Source organism: Arvicola amphibius, chromosome 8 (genome assembly GCF_903992535.2).
Source record: "Arvicola amphibius chromosome 8, mArvAmp1.2, whole genome shotgun sequence".
Taxonomy (NCBI): domain Eukaryota; kingdom Metazoa; phylum Chordata; class Mammalia; order Rodentia; family Cricetidae; genus Arvicola; species Arvicola amphibius.
This window is the reverse complement of record NC_052054.1, coordinates 30435377-30458418: the sequence shown is the minus strand read 5'-3', so window position 1 is coordinate 30458418 and position 23042 is coordinate 30435377. Positions and strand designations below refer to the sequence as shown.

The 23042-nt window shown below is 45.4% G+C and overlaps 1 protein-coding gene across 3 annotated transcripts; it reads right to left on the bottom strand.

Annotated features, from left to right (window-relative positions):
* Window positions 1-927: 927 nt before the first annotated feature.
* Window positions 928-8508, bottom strand: Sgk1 (serum/glucocorticoid regulated kinase 1). Of its 3 annotated transcripts, none has more exons than XM_038340197.1 (12): window positions 8356-8508; window positions 5732-5807; window positions 5257-5332; window positions 4895-4999; window positions 4707-4790; window positions 4477-4608; window positions 4170-4282; window positions 3761-3884; window positions 3265-3360; window positions 2689-2844; window positions 2494-2583; window positions 928-2127 (listed from the first exon to the last, which is right to left on the bottom strand). In XM_038340197.1, exons 1-12 carry the CDS (start codon window positions 8387-8389, stop codon window positions 1960-1962), a joined length of 1254 nt encoding a protein of 417 aa, XP_038196125.1. In that variant the 5' UTR covers window positions 8390-8508; the 3' UTR covers window positions 928-1959. The 3 variants fall into 3 exon arrangements, with proteins under 3 accessions (XP_038196125.1, XP_038196126.1, XP_038196124.1); XM_038340198.1 differs by lacking the exon at window positions 8356-8508 and adding an exon at window positions 6602-6800; XM_038340196.1 differs by lacking the exon at window positions 8356-8508 and adding an exon at window positions 5953-6109.
* Window positions 8509-23042: the final 14534 nt, after the last annotated feature.

Here is a 23042-nt window from a genome sequence, read left to right as displayed (position 1 = left end):
GAACTCCTTCCTTTCTCCTGAGCCTGCTCTGGGTGCTCCTGAGAAAGCTTGCTGGGAACACAGGCATCTGTGACATAAATGGCCCTCTGGTGGCATTCTGCCTCAGAACCACCCTGATTACCCTTTCAGGAGACTGGTCACAAAGCCATCAGGCCTGAGGGCAATGACCTGTCTTGCTCATTTAACAGTTTCTCTAGCACACTCAGGCCGGAGCCCAGCCCTGAGTAGACTCAGTGGTTAAAAAGAATTACCTGTCACTTAAGATAAGCCAAGGGTCAGGACAAGCTGTCCATAGGACTTCGCAGGACAGTCAACAAACACAGGGGACATATTTTATAGCTTTATGAGATGGGCAGGCTGAAAAGGATTTGTTTGGATGGATTAATGACTAACAGCACAAAATACTTTTGAAAGGAAAACGGAATATAGGTTTTTAGTGCTGGAGATCCAACCCATAGCTTCACCAGCTAGCAAGTCCTCCATCTTGAAGTTACAAAAACAGCCTCAATAAAATACTTCCTAAGGCTCAGTGGAAACAGTGGGCCCTTAAGATTCTACCCTTGCCGGGCAGTGGTGGCAAACACCTTTAATCCCAGCACTCGGGAGGCAGAGGCAGGTGGTGGATCTCTGTGAGTTCAAGGCCAGCCTGGTCTACAAGAGCTAGTTCCAGGACAGGCTCCAAAGCTACAGAGAAACCCTGTCTCGAAAAACCAAAAAAAAAAAAAAAAAAGATCCTACCCTCCTTCACTAAGAAGCTGATGCTTTTGGAAGTAAACTGTCTTGCTCTTTTTTTTGCTTGTCAAGTGCTAGAGACTGGGGTGTTACTACCCTGATCCAAGTATTTTCAAATCTTTAAATCGACTCATTATTTGTCCCCCACCTACCAAGCCCAGCTTATCAAAATATACAAAGCAACACGTGACACAATTTATGCAAATATTTTTCAAGATTTTATTGCAAACCAAAATTGGTTTATTGCACACACAAAAAAAGTTGTGTGGCAGGGAGGAATTGTACATATTATAACCATGTTAATTACAGTACATTAAGATGAGGGTTTACAAATAAGTCTGTAAGTTTAAATATACTAGTGTTATAACCCAATGTACAGACTTTCTTTACACCATACATACAATAATCAGGAATGCCAAAAAAAAAAAAAAACCCATAAATAATGCCCATTTTCCAGGTGACATTTTAAAGAATGAGAACACCAACGCTGGGCTTTGACTGACAACTGGGGCATTGGTCCATAAAAACCCTTTCTAAAAATAGAAACGTCTGTGGCGGCAATGCTTGCGTGAAGCATCTGGGCGCGCGCATCGTTGCAAGACCGTTTCAATAGATTTTAGTTATTAACTATATCTTACAAAAACAGTCTACACATAAATTTATCTTCCAAATATGGAAGAAACAAACAATGTCCCACGTTGTAGTCTCCTGCAAGTGTCACATTGATGCTCACAACAAAACCGTCCGATCAGGCATAGCACACTCATACCACCGTTTTCACACAGAAAATCCACGAGGTTTTAAAAAACAACAACAACAACAACAACTGAACACTCTGCGATAGGAAAAGCTTTGGAGCTAACAAGATCTCAGAAAAGGCACATTGCAGAATATTCGTAATCACAGCTCAGACAGACCTGCGGGAGATCCCTCTCAGACCTGCAACTTCCTTCGGACGAGACCAAGGTGTCTGTCTAAGGCGGCACTCCAATGCTCCCTTGGAGCTAGCACCACGTCGGAAGGAAGGATAAAAATGAAGACCTCACAAGCTCACTGAGAGGAGGGTGTGCTCTTCAAAAAGCTTCCATCAAGCAGTGTGCGATGGGAGTGCCAAGCTTCCAGGTGTGCAAATTCTCTTTTTAAGATGTTCTGGCAGCTGGCAACTCCAAAGGCTAACTAAAACGCTTGGAAAACACGCAGGAAGTCCTTCACAACCATCCCGAGTGTTCAGAGGAAAGAGTCCATGGGAGGTGCGTAGGAGAAGCCAAGGAAGGCTTCTGCAGCTTCCTTGACGCTGGCCGTGATGAGAATGCTGTCGGGGGACCTGCCAATGGAGTTGGGGACTGGCTCTTCAGTAAACTCGGGATCAAAGTGCCGAAGGTCACTGGGTCCACTCTGTTACAGGAAGGAGAAAGAAACATACTCAGCATCAAAAAGAACACACGGGGCAAAGGATGGGGAATCCCAAGTCCTATAATCCTCCACCATAAGTATCATTGGTGATAAGATCTAACTATGTGACCTAGGCTGGCCTCAAACGTGACCCTGCTTCAGTCTTTTGAGATAAAGGCATTACAGGTATATGTCACCAGGCCCAGTAATGTCCTTAATTAATAAATGTATACATATTTAGTGATCTTTTCTGGGATTAAAACAAAACAAAACAAAACAAAAAAAAGCCTTCCCCTCCCCCGTACTGATTCTATGCTATTTACTTCTAGGTCTCACAAATCTTAGATTCAAAAACACACAGATACTCACTACGTTTGGGTTAAATGGGGGTGTAATCTTCTTATTAATGAGATCATCCCAGTTAATTAGCGAGAAGAAAATATGATTCTTAATCTCCAGCTGTTGGAAAGAAACAGAGATTCATTTAGATGGCAGGACTCAATAAAGGTCATGAGGTCAGTGTCCCTCTCCAAGGTCCCATGATAGCAGGACAGCAATACTTACAAAGTCTTCCTTGGCACCCAGCCTCTTTGTCCGGTCCTTCTGCAGGAGGCCCTCCAGGAGGTGCCTTGCTGAGTTGGTAATATTTGGTTTCAACTGGAGAGGCTTGTTCAGAATGTTATCGTACATCTCAGCTGTATTCCGGCTATAAAATGGAGGCTGGAAAAAGAAGGGAATTCCTTCAGATTCAACTGAAGCTGGAAATGAGATTGTCCCTTCCCTGGGTGTTGAAATGGCCATAATGTTTTGGTGTCTATTTTACAGCCCCTATTGGAGCGTGTGTTTGAAGGGAACGGGGCTGCTACTGCACACGTTAGGTGTGGTCCTCTGTAGTAAACTGTGTAGAAGGAAAACCACTAGAGATCTGGGGATATTGCTCAGTGCCTGCCCTAAGATTCAAACAAGACTACTGAAGAGAATCCAGAAGACATGGTTTATAAAATGTACTTAAAAAAATAGCCAACGTCTCCTTTATTAGCTTTTGATAAGATTACGGATAAGGGCAAGCCATGGCAGCTAAACCTGCACTCCAGGAAACCCACACATGTTGTCATGGGGATGATTCGGCGTGTTACTCACCAGGCCGTAGAGCATCTCATACAAGACAGCCCCGAGGCACCACCAGTCCACTGTCCTGTCGTATGGCTGCTTGTGGAGCACCTCTGGTGCGAGATACTGGAAAGACACAGCAGGAAAAGAGGTTAGGTGGCCCTCCAAACCAGCCAGTCCTGACAGCAAGCAGACCTCGGAAAAGGCTGGGTAGCTTTTGGATTGCTTTCTAGTTAAAACCTCTATACTCTTTGAGGTTAACTGCCCCCCCCTCCACGCCATGCATATACTAGTGTATTTAGGGACCAATTTAGGACCTAGTGGTACTAGGAGGATCTCTTAGGACATGGATCTTACATAGAAGGCCTTGGAGATCCTCAGGGCAAAATGATAAATGTATTTTGCTTGTACTGAATTGCACTAAGGAAATGCTTAGGAGTTTACTCTTTTCATATTTAAAAGCATTACTGCACATGTCTCTCTTGGAAAGGGGAGGCAGATGAGCCACCGAGTCAAGAGCACCTACCTCAGGCGTGCCACAGAAAGTGGATGTTGTGCCGTTGTGTTCAATGTTCTCCTTGCAGAGCCCAAAGTCAGTAAGGACAATGTGTCCCTGTGAGTCCAGGAGAATATTCTCCGGTTTTAGGTCTCTGTGGGGACACGAAAAGTGGTTGCATAGGTTAATTTCACATCCTGACAAATCCTCTGTAAAGACTGCTAAGGGTATTAGAATTTAATCCGTTGCTGCTCCACAGCCAGTCAGAGAAAGGAGTCTTTGCTCTGCAGGTCTGGATTAGGTTCCACCCTCTTGGCTGGCTCACAGACTGGGGAAGTTTTACAAGTGGTCAAATTGTACAGAATCACATATTTTAAGACTCCAAAGGCTCAGCCAGGCCTCCCTCCTTCCCAGCAAGGTAGCTTTGCCTCTGACTTACCTATAAACGATGTTCAGGGAGTGCAGATAGCCCAAGGCACTTGCTATTTCAGCAGCATAGAAGCGAGCTCGTGGTTCTAGGAAGCAGCGTTCCCTCTGGAGATGGTAGAACAGCTGCAAGAGACAGGACAAGGAAGGCTGAGTGGGGTCGTTTAATCAAGCCTGACACATAATTGATAAGTTCGTGGAAATACTAATTCTGGTAATCGCCCACTCCTAAGTATCTTAAAACTCATCTCAAACCAAAAATAAGCAAGCGGAGCAGAGAGAAACCCACTACTATCAAGAGGTCCTCTCCCTCAGCTCACCTCTCCACCGTTGATGTAGTCCAGGACAAAGTAGAGTTTGTCAGCAGTCTGGAAAGAGAAGTGGAGGCCCACCAGGAAGGGGTGCTTCACGTTCTTCAGTAGGACATTCCGCTCTGACATAATATGCTTCTCCTAGTAAAAAAGACGAGATTCAGAGGCCAATTCAAATTTCAGCTTGCCACCAAATCACAGGGTAAAGGGATCACTAGGCCGTCGGGTGCCACTCGTACCTCCTTCTTTTTCAGGATAGCTTTCTTCTGTAAAACTTTGACCGCATAGAAGGCTTCTTCTGCCTTGTGTCTCGCTAGAAGAACCTGAAATGCCAATGAAACCGTCACGTCTTTTTCCATCCTCGTCCAGGGAGAATGTGAAAATACACAAAAGAACGTAACTTTAAAGTTTTCAGGTTTGAAATTACCTTCCCAAAACTGCCCTTCCCGATCACTTTCAGGAAATGAAAGTCAGAGGGTTTAGCGTGGGGATTGGAGGACGGACCAAGGTTGATTTGTTGAGAAGGACTTGGCTAGAAAACAAAGAAAAACCACCCTTTAATATCTGTGAGTACATAAGCTGCGCACACAGCCTACTGCTAACAGATAAGTTTACGAAACATGCCTTTCAAAACATTCCAGTGACTCAATACTTAAACACTCATGACACTTGTTATGCTGTGAAGACATTCCTACCCTCATAATAATTTTTACAAATGTTGTCTTAACTGACCACTACAGAAATACAGATTCGTTTACAGTTTTCCTCGGTAGACATAAGAGTACTTACCGGAGGGGAGGGATTGGCGTTCATAAGCTCGGGCTCCTGAGGTTGGGAGATTTTCAAAATGGACTGAACTTCAGGGCTGTGGAGAGATTTAAGAGTAAATCTCTTAAATTGCCACCAGAGGGCACACCGACATAAGCTCAATTTCTGACTCAACCCAACCAAAGGAATCACTTACAAAAACGTAGGTAAAGAAAATAACCCGGCTAAATATACAATTTAAGGTTTGTTCATCGAGAAAGGACGTGGATTTGATAAACACGCAAGAGAATTAATCTTACATCTCCAGGGGAAGCTCGACCCATAAACTAATATTAATGTTTAAAATGTTTCAAGTTAAGCCAAAAGCCCCAAAGAGATCTCAACCCCGTAGAAAAGATATCGGCTTCTCCCGATGAACAAAGTGGTAAGAATTCAGTCTTACCCGCTGGTAAATTTAAACGATCTTTTAAATTTTCTTCAATCATCCCAAACTTACTGTTTGCATGCATAGGAGTTGTTGGCGATCTTCTGAATAAAGTCGTTCAGACCCATCCTTCTCTGTTTCATGAAAGCTGTGAATTAAAAAGAAAAAAAAAAAAAGGTTTAGACGGCTCCGTAACGTCCAACGCCACACGCTAATCTGATCCTGAACCTTCAAAACCCTCCAACATTTCCACGCCATCTCCTACACATGCCGGTGCTTTTTCCAGCACTCACCGATGAGAATCGCTACCATTCCCCTCATCTTGGAGTAGGTGAGGGTGCCTCGAGCAGCCTCGGTTTTCACAGTCATCGCCCCAAGAGTCAAGAGACAACACGGAGCTGTGAGACCGGCTCAGCCAACCGTGCGCTCGGGGTCTGCGGCCGCTTTTATATACCCTGTGCCGCCGCGGGGGCGGGGCCGGAGGAACAATGAGGAAGCGGCGCTCTGAGCCCCTCCCATCACTAGGCTCCGCCCCCTGCCGCCGCTCAGGCTGCTGACCCAGACCCGGGCGGAGGCGGGTGGCTGGCCGCCTGATCCTGGGTGGGCTGTGCCGGCCGCCCTGGCAGGGGTGAGGGTTCCACGGGCTGTGCGAGCAGGACCCCGGCGTAGGGCGGGCACTCGGTCTCCCTCCGCCCGGGCAGACGGAGGGGACTGGAGGGGTGGGGAGTCCCGGTGATTTTCCATTTCCTCTCGAGTACTCCCGAGCGGAGCACCGCTGTGCACGCCTCGGCACCGACCTCTCCCTCTCCTCGGTCTCCTGATCCGGTGCCCGACTCGCACCCGCCGGTTTCTGTCCGGCGCCTTCCTCCCGTTTCCATCCGACCTCCACCCACCCAGACCCTCCAGAGCTGAGTCCCCCGCGGGCCGGACGGCAGTGCTTACCCAGTCCGCTCAGCAAGACCGACTCGCTCCTTTTCTGCACCTCCGCCCGCTTTTTGTGGCGGGGCCGGAGCAGCGACTCGAGCCGAGCCCGAGCTAGCGCACCCTGCATCTCCCCCATGACCGCGGACTGAGGGGCGCTCAGAGGGCGACAGCGACCGGCGAACACTGACGTTTCCTTGAAGGAGCCGCCGTGACTCAGGCCGGCAAGATTTCCTGCCCCAGTCCCAAAACAAACAAATGTCCCTTGTGCATGGCCGAGTCGCTTCCGAAAACGCCTTTTTTGTGCTTTTGGCCAAAACCAAGCAAGGCTGAAAAATCCCAGAACTTGGAAGAGGAGGAAGGAAGGAAGGAAAGAGCGGGGGGAGGGGGGTCAGGAATGTGTAGGGGAGGGGGCGGAAATAAGTCTCTGCACTACAAGAAAAAAGTACAATCTTCATTTCACTTTTTTTTCAACTAATCTCCGAGAACATTCTGTCCGTTCTTCATATAACTTTTGTGCCTTGCAAATTTTAATCCTAGCCATGCCAAGAACACGTGAGAAGGTGTCGAGTTGGGGGGAGCAGGGGCTTCGCTCCGGGGACCAACCTGGAGTGACCCTTGCGGGGTCGATTCCCCTGCCGGGGACCTGCTCCTCTCTCACAAGAAAACTGCAAAATCGTGTTGCATTGACTTAAATTCCGTTCGTTATTCCGCATCTTCCCTACCCTCCGAGTTACCTCACGGCGGATCCAAGGAGTCTTAATTTTATAACCTTGCTTTTTCTTGCAAGTTCATATATAACTGAAACCCCTTAACTCTTTAAAGATTATGAAGAGGTTTGTCTCAGAAAGCAGGGAACAGAGAGAAGCTGCAGGAGGTGGCCTGAGCTGGCCTAAGGAGTGATGTACCTTGCAGTAACCCCGCCGCTGGGGGATGCCTGGCGCTGTAGCCTGACCGCCAACGCGAGGACGCGCGCCAGCGCTGGCTAGGAAGCCAGGAGCACCCGATCTGGGCCAGGGGCGGGAAGGCGCTGGCTGCAAGTAAGCAAGACTCTCAGAGCCAGTACCTGGCGCTGGCTGGTGCTGTCTGCGGCCACTGCCCTGCCATGACCCCTTGCTGAGACGAGCCTAGCATTTTAGAGCTGACACACTCCAAAATACCAGTTGTCAAAGCCAGAAAAAGCATGAGAAGCTCCTTTCCCTCCGTCTTGGGCAGGAGTTTGTTTTACAACCACAGCCACCTCACACGCCCTAAAGCGATCTCTAGTCTCAGCTGCTGCTTGCTAGATTTGCTCACTTCAGACAGCCAGAGACCCAGAGAAGGGGGCGCCCGTCCTCTCTCTGGAGACAAGATTTTGCTTAGCAGACGTCCTTCAAAACGTACCTAGGGTGCCTGAAATTGGCACTCCAGCCTAAAACAAGGTACAGGCGGTTCCAAATCCCAGCAACTAGCCCAAGCTGCTTTGTCCGTGCTCTAATAGTATTGCCAGTGAGTGCCTCCACAAACCACGTGGCACCAGTTATTTATTTAGCCTAGTCCCGCCGTACCCCCCCCCTCCCCAGCCAGGTTCCTTCCCCTCCAAAAAACAGCATTTGGTCTGAAATGTCGTTCTCAGCAATGATTGCTTTTTTGCTCTAAAATCTGAAATCAAGATGTGTTCCATCAGAGACCCTCCCTAGTACATCACCCAACATTCAGCGCTTCCCCACGCTTCTCCAAGGTTTCTTTGCTTTCTTTCCCCATCCCACCCAAACTGTGCTACTCAAACCACGAACCTTTCCAGGGGGATCTGAAAGCCTCCTCTTTCATTCTTCACAAAGCTGGGGATGTGGAGCCAGGGATTACTATGTGGACTTGGCCTCCAGGCTGTGCGCCTCTGCCGAGGCTGGAAGTCGCAGATGACAAGGGAGAACCAGCCAGAGGCTGCGGTGGCTGTTCTGTTCTGAGCCCTACTTTATATCTAAAGGGAATTTACATACAGGAAGGGAGCAAGCTGCAAAGTTCAAAACACTGGGCTATTTATCCTGCCGTTGCAACATCATCCAGAAAATTACAGTCATCAGCGTCCTAGGCTTGTTTCACCAGCAAGACACACAAGAAATGTAACTTAACTGATTATCACCACACATCAGTCCAGAAAAAAAAAAAATTCAAAACACATGCACAGGGTTTGTTCTCTCAGGGAAGCTCTCTGGCATGCGTTCCAGAAGGAACATGGAATTCAAGTCAGAGGCCTCCAAGTGCAATAACGAGAAGACACAACCATATATTTGTGGTTGGAACAGAAAAGGACCTATTTGGATGTGTCCTTTTCTCTCCCTGCCGGGAATGGTCAGCGATCGCAGACGGATGGTCTCCTAACCTTATCATTTAACAGAGAGGGAATCAAGTTGTTGAGACTGGCTTTCCTTCCAACCGGATACCTGAAGGGTGGAGCAGGCGCCCCCAGTTCTGTCCCAGCAACCTACTAGGACTTCCGAACAGGAAGGTGACACACGGCAGCGGAGGGAGGAGGGAGGTTGCTGGGCTGCGTGATGCTTCTGTTAACCATGCACAGACTCGAGGGCAACTATTCAACCACTTGATCTATTCTTCCTTCCTTGGTTCAGATAGTCCCCCTACCAGGAGGTTATCCGGGCCAGTTCCTCCCCGGTGGGTGAAGTAGCCAGACTTGCCTGACACACTCAGCTGATGAACACCACCTAGAGGGCGCTAGAGTTCTCTAGGAGAACTCTAGAAGGTCAGATTGCTTCATTTGCCCTGGCGTTTTGTTCTGTCCAGAGAGCACTGCCCTGCAAATCTCCCTCAGCCAGAAAGGACAGAGCTTTGCTGTGAGAATGCCTAGCTAACTGATCTCCACTCCCCAAGCCAGGGGTCTCACAAGTATGCTTCAGCGTGGGTAAAACGACAACCAACACCGTCGTGGAAATGGTTTGCCAAGATATAAACGGAAGCAAAACCTTTTCTAGTGCACGTGTCTGTTACTACTATAGAAAACTGCTCTTTGTTTCTGTTGCTGTTGAAAAATGGACTATACAAACGCGGAGACATGACAGTTTGAAATAACTTACTGTTTAATTCAAAGCCTCACAAATGTCAAATTTTCTATCTGTTAGAGGGAACGGTTTGAAGTGCGTTGTCTAAGAACTCAGCTACAGGGCACTCCTTACTCTGCTAGTCTTGACTACCTAGATAGTTCATTGATAACAAGACAATAACAATTTGTATTACTCAGGATGCTACAGATTACAGAAGAGACATGTGCACAGTTCAGGCTCTAACCCGTTGGCTGATATATGTAGCAATGTTTCCTTGGGGCATCCTCAAAACTCACAGAAACACTGGAAACCATGATTTCTACTGTCGAGAGCAAGTGAATAGATGCATTTTTGTGGGAGGCGGTCATGAAGAGCATGTCTTTTCATGAAAACAGTAATCCCCCAAGGGAAAATGATGACACACAGGTTGATTCATGACCGCTATTATGGACAAGTGGCGGCGAAGCATCTATTTATGGAGCAGTTTCTATCATAATTATTATCATCCATATTTGTAACTGTCAAAAGTGATATGCATAAAGAAGAGAGTGATATGGTAGAAGACTAAGAAGTATACATTATCCATAAAAATATAGTTAAGAGTTATTAAAACCCACATTACTCCATGCTTTATTATGAAGCTCCCACCACTGCCCCCTCCCTCCCCATGCCCAAATGATAACACCAATGTTCTACACACATTCTTTCCAGAAAGAGAAGGTTTTAATGTTAATTAGGGGAGACAATGGAAGAAGCCAGTGGGCACTCACGGAAGAATGAAAATCTAGGAAACAGCAAGCAGATAGGTTTGTGACAGGCTGAAATTAGACCCTCATTCCATCTTGGGAATGTTGCCAGGGACTGATGTCACACCATACAATGAACAACACATAAAAAATTTTTAAAAAAAAATTCAAGAACCACTGTACCAGCCAGAACACATATTAGAACCCTACATATTTGTCAGCTTTATGTTTAAATTTTTGGTAGCCCTGGCTGTCCTGGAACTAGCTCTGTAGACCAGGCTGGCCTCAAACTCACAAACATCCTCTTGCCTCTGCCTCCCAAATGTTGGGGTTAAAGGTGTGTGCCACCGCTGTCCAGCTGTTTAACTCTTAAGATATACGTACCTGGAAAAAGATGTTTGAGGAAGTTCCTATATGATCATGAAAAATGATACAATGGTCTAACTAGAAAAGGAAATTGGGGAACTCTTTAAAATGAAATGCTACGTATGTATGACCTAACACCAAGAGAACTGTGGCCTTACTAAAAGCCTTATGTATTATTGACATAGCTTTATGGCTAGGCATTCGCATTTCAAAAGGCCATTTATCATCTCAGACAAACTAACTTAAATGAGCTGGAGTGTGGAGCCCATACTCTCTGCCTCCTCTGGCTTCACTTGCTCCAGGGTGAATGTCCTTGTGCAGGTTCACATCCTCGCAAAGCAGTGTTTGAAACATGCGTATGTAAGTTGGAACCAATATAGAGATGGTAATAAGGGTTCTTTTTCACCTCTCAATTTACAAAGAACCCACGGAAAAGAACACCCCTGGATATCTGACAGACACATCTGCCAAACCAAAGTGAAACCTAAAAGCTTGAATTGGCTCAACATGAGTCTCTCCTGAAATGTTTTCCATCCTGACCCTGTAATTGTTCTAGCAAGAAGCTAGAGCAGTTGAGGCCACCCCTAAGGACAGTGTCCTACAAACCCTGCCCGCAGATAACAGAACAAAATAAATAAAGAAGATAACATGATATTGGTACCGGAGAAAGCCCTAGCAGGAACAGCTAGAGTATTGGCTGATGTCCTTTATGTACACTAACTTTCTTTTCATCTCAACCCTCCACAGTTTTTGTCACTTGCACAAGCTCGGGAGTGACAGCACATGCCCGTGAGAGTACTCCATTACAGACTGGGCTCTGCTTGAGGCCTGCTGTTTGCAAGAATTTACACAAGGTGCTCTCCACACCTTAATCCCTTCATCTGTAGAGTGGGGCTGCTAACAGCTCCATCCCATCAACTGAAACATAATGAAAATATAAAGAGCTTAGCACGAGCCTCTTCCACAGGGGACTTTCAAAAGGAAAATATGCCTATGTTGGCTATACACATCCTCTACACATTACAGCTTCATATACAAGGCCTCACGCAATCAGAATCCAAATAATACATGGGTGTACTGTGGTTAAACCATTTGCACAGTATGAGCCCCATCACCTGGGCCCCAGATAGGCCTGGGTGGCAGAATTGCCATGATAACAGGCTGAAAGGAAGATTCTCCCATTTAGTTCTCCAGTTTCCCCTTTCCCCATTGTCCCACCCACACGATGCTCCCAAAGATGTTATATCAAGGAACTGAATGCCATGGTAACTGAGTAAATACAAATTTACCAAGTGTTTGAAGTAAAGGTTGCTCCTGAGAGTCGAGATGCAGAGTAAATGAAACATGAACCATAGGAGGTTTTAATCGGTCACTGTTGTTGGAATAGAATGAATGCCGACAGGGACCTGTTGATGAGGGGGATGGGGTCTGGAAGGACAAGGAAGGTCTGCGTATTCCCGGGGTGTTCTAGATCACCCTGGCTGCCCCTGTTCTCGCATCTTTCCTCTGTCGGATCTTGGAGGAGCACATCTGCAGTGGCACTCAGTTCAGGGTTCTTACAAGAAGACTGATGGGTGTGTCCCATCGTTGTGGACCCAGAAGTCACAGGTTGTCATTTAAGTTGAATAGCACTTATTCGAAAGTTCAGGAGAATTTGCAGACCAAGCTGCTTTTTTCTAAGGTCTAGCCATGCCCTCATGTCACTGAAATACAGCCTGGGACAATGTCTCATGTAGCTAATACTGGCCTTGAACTTAGGGTTAGCTAAGGATAACCCTGACTTCCTGATTGTCATGCTTCTACCCCCTAAATTCCGAGACTGTAAACACGTATCATCATGTCTGGTGCTGGGGACCAAACACAAGTGTTCTGGAGTCCTGACCTCTGAAGATGAGAGATGAAGGATGTACACAGGGTGGGGGGATATAAAAGACAATCATCTTTTCTCTTTTTCTCTTTTTCTCTTTTTTGTTTCATTCAGGCATCCAGCCAATGGCAGGTAGACACACTTCCCATCCAATCCGCCCACTCATATGCCACCTCTGAAAACCCTCTCACAGATACACCCCAAATCTTTATACATCTCTTAATTCAGTGACAGTGATACCTACCATCAGAAATCAATCTGTTGTCAATCTAAAACCTACACCGAGCTCTTTAAATCATGCTTAACTTCGAAGTTATAGATAACAAGGTAATGATAGCATCCAATGAGATACACCCATCCTGTGTACAATTAAAAAAACTGTAATAATTCCTTCTCCAAAAGAGATAATCTTTGCTCTTCCTGACAGTCCATGTCTTAAACAAAACACTAAGTCAGTATAGCTTAGGTTATGTATAAAAAGGGAATAAGGAGGAATGGAAACATTTGATCAGCATACCCACCGTATAGTCACACAATGGTAGTCTTCATAAAGTGAAGATCAATTGGTGACAGCAACGGCTTTTTCTGTATAGCTGGTGCTTACAACTGCTTTCGATACGGTGTTCTATAATCCCCCTTTCCTCAGTAAACTTCAAACTGTGTTCGTTGTTTTGTGAACCAGGAGGGTAAGATAACCTTCATTGCTGAAGGGGTCTGAGCAGTTCATATTTCCTCCCGGACTGGGGTCTTGTAATTTCCCATTGACGACAATCTGGGCATACGACACTGAGAGGCTCCTGGTAGGTGCTCCTGTACTTCAGATACAAGCTTCCTTGCTCTACTGGAGCATCATTCCATGCTCCCCTCGGTGGGCCAGATCAGTCACCCGCATCAGTACTATAGCCCCCTTCTTACCCTGTTAACTTAGAGACATGAGGGGGTCCAAACTGGCTAGCCAGCTGTTTTAACTCCTAGTTCAAATGGAATTTTCATTTTGTCTCCTGGTGGAAACATTTTCCCTCTGAAACTAAAGAGATCTAGGCCAACAGTGCCTTAAGTTACAGAAATAGGAAGTAAACTTCTGCTAGTGAGTCATTAGAGGGATAGTGAGCTGGGTTATTTCCATTTTCAACCCTTCTTTCTTGGGGCTGCTGACCGTGAACCCTAGCTATGGGAGAAGCAGTGCCACACACAGGGTGTCTATCGGGAACACTCACAGTGTCTGACTTACTGTTCCAGTGCTGTGAGCAGACACTATGGCCAAGGCCATGACCATCAGCTGTGATGCTGAGGCAGAAGCTGAGGGCTTTCCATTCTGACCTGCAGGCAGCAGGTGGAGAGAGAAGGAGTGAGAGAAGGGGGCAGAGCGAAAGAAGAGAGTATGTGTGTGTGTGGCATGAGTTCTAGTAGGTCTTAATAATAAAGCCCAAGCCGGGCGGTGGTGGCACACGCCTTTAATCCCAGCACTCGGGAGGCAGAGGCAGGCGGATCTCTGTGAGTTCGAGACCAGCCTGGTCTACAAGAGCTAGTTCCAGGACAGGCTCCAAAGCTACAGAGAAACCCTGTCTCGAAAAACCAAATAATAATAATAATAATAATAATAATAATAATAATAATAAAGCCCAGATTCAGATATTGGGGAAATGCTAACAGATCAGAGAGACGAAGGAGCAGAACCACAGCCACCTTACCTACTCAGCTTCCCAGCTGAAAAGAGACTGAGCTCCTTTCTCTTCCTACCTTATCACTTCCTCTCCCTGCCCAGCCATATCACTTCCTATCCGTCTGTACAGACCTCCAGACCTCTATGGTTAGCTAGTGGCTAGCTCCACCCTCTGATATTCAGACAAACTTTATTTGTACAAACACGATATCACCACAAGAGAGAGAGAACGAACTTGGGCCTGGCATGGGTTTTTGAAGCCCACCCCTGGTGGCATATCTTCTTCAAACAGTTCCTAACTAGGGACCAAGCCTTCAAACATAAGAGCCTATGGCTTTCAGTTAGCATGTGCATGCAGATGAGCTTCTAAAATTTTGTCCACTGAGAACGTCTCTTTACCACTGTCTTTTAGACTATAGTGATATTGGCAAAATATCCATTTCTGTGGTTATATATGCATGCATGATGGTATCATTAACCTGATGATGTTGCCCACAACACAGGCTTTACATCACGAATATGAAAATGCAATATAACCCCGGTTTCACACAAAGCAATTAAAAACAAGATGTTTTATCCTGAGGCTTGGACATCTTTCTTAGCATATGATAGGCATACACTGTAGTTCAGTGTTTTCAGAACTTTTCCTAGTGGGCTTTGATATTGGGTTTGCTGTTTTCCTCCCATCCTTTGTAGCCAAATATCAGCAACATTCTTCACAAACCCAGGCAAGATGGGCACTACAATTTATCAAGTAAGAGTTCAAAAAGAAGGTTTATAATCACCAGAATCTCCATGGTGAACCTTCATAGCCTAACTTCCTAAGAGTGCATCATCATAACATCAGCGGTTTAAATATCTTGGGTTTTATTTTGTTTGATTCGGCTTTTTAAGATAGGTTGTCAGCACTTGGGAGGCAGAGGCAGGCAGATCCCTGAATTCAAGGCCAGCCTGGTCTATGAAATTCCAGGACAGCCAGATCTGTTACACAAAGAAACCCTGTCTCAAAAAAAAAAAAACAAAAACAAAAACAACAACAACAACAACAACAAACTCAGGCAGCACAGGCTGAGTTCGCCTTGAGGGCCTCCCACTTCAGCCTGCACCACCCAATTCCTGAAAGATAAGCTTGACACCTGGCCTTGTTATCATAATGATAAATAACTGAAGGGCAAAAAAACCAATGTGACAAGCACAGTTTTTAAGTAACTCCTACTTGACACTCCCCTCCCTCCTTCCTCCATTTCCCACCTTCCCACCTCCTATTCTTGGAGATTACAGGTTTCCAAAAGTTTGAAAGGAACCTGATAAATTCCTCTGGACAGTTTTTTTTTTTTGCATCTCTTTTTAAAACAGCATTATAGAATTATAATTAATATTACAAATGGCTACAGCAGCCTTCTGACAACATAGTGCTAACGGTATGATGACTTTTAAACTTCGATATTTTTCTTAGAGAAAAATATGATATGCAACAACACTTATAATCAATTCTCTTTTTTTGTAAGATCATTGTTCAAGCCAGGCAGTGGTGACACATGCCTTTATTCCCAGCACTCAGGAGGCAGAGACAAGAAGATCTCTGTGAGTTTGAGGCCAGCCTGGTCTACAGAGTTCCAGGACAGGTTCCAAACCCCCTCTGGAAAAACCAAAAACAACAACAACAAAAGATCATTGTTCAATCCCAGAAAACAGGAAGCAGAGGCAGGTGGATCTAGGCCAGCCAAGATGACTTACTGAGACCCTGTCTCAACTGCTCCCTTCGAAATTCATTGTATATGTTAATTGTATGCAGTATTGTGTTTCCCCAATCCCTCCTACTGAATGCAACTCTTGTCTTTTTCTCCTTTTTTTTTTTATTTCTTTAAACTGTCTGAGAAGAGTGGGGTTTTTTTGTTTTTGTTTTTGTGGCTTTTATTGAGATTTCCTGTTTTAAGCTTGCTTTGGTTCATTTTCTCTCAGTCAAGACTTTTAGGATTACAGGTGCGTGCCTCCCCACCTGCTGCCCTGACTCCAAGGCTGCCTCACTGTGCCAGAAGTAAGCTCTTTCTTTAGAAAGCGGTCCTTTCTGATCTCCACAGGCCGCTTCCTAGTGTTTTGTCTCACAGAGAGCCTAGGTAAAGGCACGCCGCTGGACCCTCACAGAACGCTGCAGCTCCTATCAATAATGTAGCGACTTCTCCTGCATGCATTGCCTGCCTTAGCACGGGACATGCGAGTGGTGAATGCAGCTGATAGCTAATGCACTGCATGCTTCTCTTTTCCTGTTGTACATTTCTAAGCTACGAAACACAGGAAAGTTGGGGGGCTTATTTTAACAACACCACCAGTCTCAATTTTCATGGTATTTATAGAATCATAGACAGATCATATTCATGTCCTAAGGCCCTTCAGAAAGGAGGGGTTCTCTATAATAATAATAATTGCTTGTAGAGGTCTTGTCTAATTCTTTTCCTTTATAAGATTTATTTTTAGTGTGTGAGTGTTTCGCCTGCATGTATGCTGTGAACCATGTCCATGCCTGGGGCCCAAGGAAGCCAGGTGTCAACTCTCCTAGAACCAGAGTTACAGATAGTTGTGAGCCACCATGTGGGTGCTGGACCCCAATCCCAAATCGTCTGGAAGAGCAGTCAGTTCTCTTAACCACTGAGCCGTCTTTCCAGCCCCAGCTTGTCTGATTTCCCCTGGAGTCACCTTCATTCCAAAAGCCTGACTCTGCCATAGTCAGCTAGCACCAAAAGCTCTTTCTTAGGCGAGGCTCTAATATCCTTTTTTAGGTGTTAGGAGTTGCTCTTCTGCATGATCTAAAGCCAGGGGCTTCGTGGATGCTAAGAACGTATTGAAGTAGAAATGACGTGATCCCTGTACGCTTCTGTGGTTTCGTCCGTCTATTATAATGGTTAGCATTTGTTGAATGGCATTTTAACAACCACCAGACACTATACATAACACTCTTTATGTAACTCCTCACCCAGTCCCCATGACTGTGAAAAACTATTTACTACTCTCACATCTCTAGCTTCTTAAGAGCGGCCACGTCAGAAGGTATCACTGTCTGATGCAACACGGAATGACAGAGTGAGAAGGGAAATCTAGGTGCTTCTGATGTTCAAGGCCCAGTTCTGAACCAGTTGATACTTACAGCATAGTCAGCACACCACAAATGTAAAACCAATTGAGAAAAATAATAGTCAGGTTTGATGATGCTGGCGGTGTAAGTCTGTAATCCTGGTCCTCATGATGGGACGGGAGGGGTAAGGCAGAGGGACAGGACAGCCCAGGAATGCTAGTGAGACCCTGACTCAACAGAAGGTAAGGAAGCACAAAGCCATTGAACACATCTAACCTAGGGACATCCTTGCTGAGTCCATGCTACTTTAAATATACTCAACATCACCCTGTGCACAGCAAAACATCATGAGAACAATTTATAGCCAGGGTAGTGGTGGCGCATGCCTTTAATCCCAGCACTCGGGAAGCAGAGGCAGGCAGATCTCTGTGAGTTCAAGGCCAGCCTGGTCTACAAGAGCTAGTTCCAGGACAGCCAGGACTTGTTATATAGAGAAACCTTGTCTCAAAACCCACCCCCCACCCCCAATAAAGAAGAGAGACTGTCTGTAATCTGCACCCTTAGCTGACCAAAAGACAGTGTATAGATAACTATTACTATTTTAAAATGCATTTACAGTATTTTTCTACCTTTCTACCCATGTTTTCCCAATCTGTCTGATCTCAGGCTGAAAAGGCGGTTGCCGATTTCTCCTCAGAACTTCGCAGTGCTGAGCTTAAAGGGACACCACAGGTTTCATCTTGCACTTTTGGTCTTCTGTCCCCAGTTCCTTGGGTTTACCGACTGGCAAGAGTGCATCTCAGTTTGAGTTGTCCCTTCCCCAAACATCCGTGTGCTCATTCAAGTTACTATCGCAGCGTTGGCATTGTTGAAGCTGTCACCGAGAGCGACCAGGCTTTCCTCACAGTTAACGCCTGCTTTGCTAACCTCAAGGGATGATTGGAAACGTGGACGAGATTAGGTGTGTGAACAGGTAGAGAACTCACTCGAGTAGGTTACGAAATTTGACACCACTAGGACAAAACAACCTAGCTGTTAGCACAAAACTTTCCTCGAAGAAACAAGACTCTCAGCAGTGGAAACAACTGAGGACCATGCTTCCTCCTCTTCCTCTTCTCCTTCTCCTCCTTCTTCTTTTTCTTTTCTTTTTAGACAAGGTTTCTCTCTGGTCCTGGCTGTCCTGGTACTCACTTTGTAGACCAGGCTGGTCTCGAACTCGGAGATTTATCTGCTCTGTCTCCTGAGTGCTACAATTAGAGGTGTGAGTCACCACGCCTGACCCCGAATCTCTTTTCTAATTAGCTTTGTCATTTAGTGTCTTCGAGATCTGGTTTCTCTCACTATGTAACCCAGAGTGGTCTTGAACCTTTTCCTTTGCCTCCCAAGTACTGAATTTATAGGCATGCCCACCACTCCTGGTACTGAGTCCCCTTTAATTCTAAAAGCTGTCAGATTTTGTAATCTTTTGCTTGAGTCAACCCTTTTGGGGTCAAATATCAGATATCCTGCATATCAAATACTACATGATTCCTAACAATAGGAAAATCACAGTTATACCTAAGAATCACATAGAAAATTACAGTAGCAATGAAGTAATTTTATGGTTGGGGGTCACTACATGAAGAACTATATATATACCAAAGGGCCACAGCATTAGGAAGGCTGAGAAGCACTGCTCTAGAGTCTATATAGAGAGACTCTATATACTCTATATATACAGTCTATATGTAGATAAAGGAAATTTACTAGAATGACTTACAGGCTGGAGGCCCAGCTAATCCAACAATGGCTGACTGTGTGAATGGAAAGTTCAGGAATCCAGTAGTTGCTCGTCCCACCCATGAGTCTGGATGTCTCAGTTGGTCTTCAGGATATACTAGAATCCCAAAGAAATAGGCTCTAGTGCCAATGAAGAAATGGACTTGCTGGCTAGGCATGGACCAGCAGGCAAAGAGAGCAAGCTTCCTTCTGTTCTAGGCTTTCAGCAGAGGGTGGCCCAATTTAAGCTGTGTCTTCCCACTCAAGGTCTGGATTAAGGTGTATCTTTTTCCAGCTTGAATAATCTTGATTAAAGGTGCATCTTCCTGCCTCAAGATCTGGATTAGAATAGATGTTCCTACCTCAAATTGTGCAATAATTTCTGGGATTAAAGGTACATCCTTCCACTTTTAGCTTTGAGTTCTAGATGTAGTCAAGCTGACAACAAAAAATACCCATCTCACACAATTTCTTGACATAATTTTAGCAGTGAGAAAACCTCTTTTAAGACTACGAAAAAAAAAAAAACCCTGGGTGGTGGTGGTGCCTGCCTTTAATCCCAGCACTTGGGAGGTGAGGCTGGCAGATCTCTGTGAGTTTAAGGCCAGCCTGGTGTACAGAGTGAGTTCCAGGATGGCCAAGGATACACAGAGAAACTCTGTCTCTAAAAACCAAGAGTCTATGAAAAAAGAAGTATTCTACTAGCACATCAGAGACAGGAACACAGGCAAAAGGCAGAAGCAGGAAGATCTTCACAAGTTCAGGACAGCCTGGTTTACACAGTGAGTCCCAGGTCAGTCAAATACAGGGCCAATGACATAGCCAGAACCTGTTTCAAGCAGATTGATAAATAGACAGAAAAGACAGAAAATCAAAGCTCTTAGGTACGAAATGAAAAATCTGAATAAAATAGGTGCGGGGGGAGGGTAGGGAAGGTCACTGATTTATAATTGTTCAACTTACACGTTTTTAAAAATAATTCAGTGGTTTTTTAATTAAATTTAATTTGTTTTGCATGTGTGTGAGAGCACATGGACATGTCATAGTGTTACTGTGGAGCTCAGAGGACATCTTGAGGAGCTTCGTTTTCTCCTTCCACCATGAGGGTCCAGGGCCTGGAACTCAGATTGGTGACAGGTACCTTTGATCCCCTGAGCCACCTCACAGGTCACGATTAGAATAGTTTTTTTTTTTTTATTTTTTTATGTGATTGTGCTAAAGTTGTGTCAAAAGTAGAAATGACACTTTCTAAAAATTTTAATGTTTTCCTGGACAGTGATGTATGGGAAGCTACTTCCTCATGATGATCTAATGTAGCTGACATAACTGTTCCCTTAAGCTGTAATGTTTGGGAGGCTGTGTCTGCTAAATACTTCCTGGCTGTGTGTGTTCAATTTGCCATGAGTTCATTGGGAGGGCTATAACTTCATTGTAAATGGAAGATCATCTGTGCTGGGTAAAAATATTTTCAGAGACTTTTGGGAACTAGAAAAGTCAGCCATTTAAAAATACTATCCGCTCATCTTCTACTCAAATAGCAGAAAGCACAAGTCATTTTCGTCAGGACAAAGAGAAAGACACATTTCTGAGCTCCACAGAGGCAGGAACAGATTTTCGCTCCATTTGAAAAGCCCACAGAAGGCTGAACCCTTGGTTTACTCAACCTGAGGGAACGTGAGGGGGCTCCTCTGTGATGAGCTAAATTGGGTCTGTAGTCACACATGCATTTGGCAGTGGGACAGGCATGAGGCTGGGGATCTGACAAACTTTAATGCCAAGCGTAACTCATATGCTGCGTGAGCATGACGCTAGGCGCCTTCCAGTACAGGAGTCTGAAAGGCCAATCACCATTTCCTGGAATGAATAACCCACCCTCAGCCTGGAACTATCTAAACTGCCGTGGACGCCGAAACAGAGCAAAATTCTTTCTTGTGTTCCCAGTCCAGCCTTTAAAATTCCACTGGTTTCTCCCCCTCCCCGCCCACAGTATGCTGTTTTGATAGTGTCTCACAGAGCACAGGCTGGTCTCAAAATCACTGTAGAGGTTAGGATAGCTTTGATCTTGTTGCCTCCACTTCCCCAGCGCTACAAGAGTCGTGTATACACCACCACATCTAGCACAGAATCTATCACTTTCTGTTAAGATGAAAGGAAAATGTGTTCCTGAATTTCTGCGGTAGCCAAGACTAAACAAAAGAATGCAAGACAAAGCTTATAGAGAGTAATGTGGGAAAGGCTGGTCCAGCCCGAAGAAAACCCTAAATGCTGAGTTTACAGCCTCACCTTGTCAATGACTCGCTTCGCAGCTTAAAGATTAAAAGCAGTTAAAAGCCAAGACAAGAACTAAAGTGAGCTATTTTATCTAAATGAGCAGGCGATGTCTAGTGTTATCTCCAGCTTCAGGACTTTGGGGCCAGTGTGTGTGTATTTCCAGGAAGCTTATCAATCTTGCGTCTGGGGCCCTAGATAATAAGGTTCAATAAATGATGATGCTTTAAATTTCAGGGAAAACAAAAACCACTAAAGGTCCAGTAAGGCACAAAATAGTAAAAGTATTAATAAAGCAAAACATTCTGTTCTTTTAACCCACAGCAAATGCAAATGTGTAAAATGTCCTATAAAAACAGAATTCTTTCTGCAGAGAGCGCTAACACACACTGCCCACTAACAACATGTTACACCAATAACTTGGTTGCAGTATCTCCTTAAACTCCCACAGAACTCATGATCTATTATTACGGTTCCGTTTTTGCTGGTAGAAGAAATGAAATCACCCAGGGGATGGGGGGTGGGGTGGAATAAATCATTTGCAGGAAGCCACACAGGCAAAGTTCCCAGCACCTGTGGCAGACTCAGGAGGCCTTGTTCTCAAGTTTGCCACACCAAGCCCAGCATGCTGTGCAGAACTGGGCAGCTTCCTGCTCCTCCAGGCATGACCCACGGAAAGAGCCATGGCTCGGGAAACAGAGTGCCTGTGGCCACCAGTTTCTAGGTGGAGGTGTTATCTAAACATGGTCGTTCATGCCTAAAACCCCAGCACTTGGAAGGCTGAGGCAGGAAGATTGCCAATAGTTTGGGTCAATCTAAGACCTTGCTTGGGTCACGGCGAAACCTTGTCTTAAGTATAACACACACACACACACACACACACACACACATGCACGCACTCAAAGATGCAGGCAATGGATGTCGGGTTCTATTTTGAAATGCTTGAACATAGAAATAGACAGTATAGGAGGCAGCATATGTATGGTCAAATGATCCTCTGGACTCCTGATGGGTTTTCTTCAATACAGCCTTCAAAATGGAACACACTCCACCTTAGATTTTGGTGAAAGCTAATTATACATGCATTTGTCCAACACATGATTAATTGTGCCTGTGTCCTATGCAAAGGACTTTTAGGAGCTGAGTGTCCTGGGAAACACTCTAAGGAGCAGTGGGAGATGGCTAAGGCCTTGGTTATTCTAACTTAAAAGGTCCGCCTTCTCCCTTTTCAAGATGATGCTATGTTCTACTGTACTTGTCTTGTGAAAACCCGAGTTTGCAGGGAGCCTTCTATTTGGGTAAAAAGTTTTGATTGTGACTCACTGGGTTAATCAATCAAGAATATCAGCAGCTATGGTTATAATGAGGTCACTGGTGGTCAAATTTCACCTTCTGAAAAGCCAAATAGTATGAATCAGTGTTGTTAGCATAACTGATTGCACGGCTGAGCTGCTCCACCTTCTTGGACAGGGTGTTGACAGGTCTCCAGTGTGAGGCACTTGTACAGGAAGTCACATCTGCTGTGAACTCCAGAGTACCACAGCCAAGTCCTACTTGGAAATCAGTGCTCCACACTGCTACCCCCACCTTCCTGTAGATTCTACAGTCTCCCCACCCCGTCTTCCACAATGTTCCCTGTACTCTGAAGGGGATGGTAGAGTTATAGCTGGGCATCCAGCAGTCATT

Coding starts and splice junctions, on each gene's coding strand:
- Sgk1 (XM_038340198.1), bottom strand. CDS start 6,719: ATGGGGGAGATGCAGGGTGCGCTAGCTCGGGCTCGGCTCGAGTCGCTG. Junction 5,808..6,601: donor GGTCTTGCTGAGCGGACTGG/GTAAGCACTGCC, acceptor TTTAATTCACAG/CTTTCATGAAACAGAGAAGG. Junction 3,885..4,169: donor TCCCTGAACATCGTTTATAG/GTAAGTCAGAGG, acceptor GTGTCCCCACAG/AGACCTAAAACCGGAGAATA.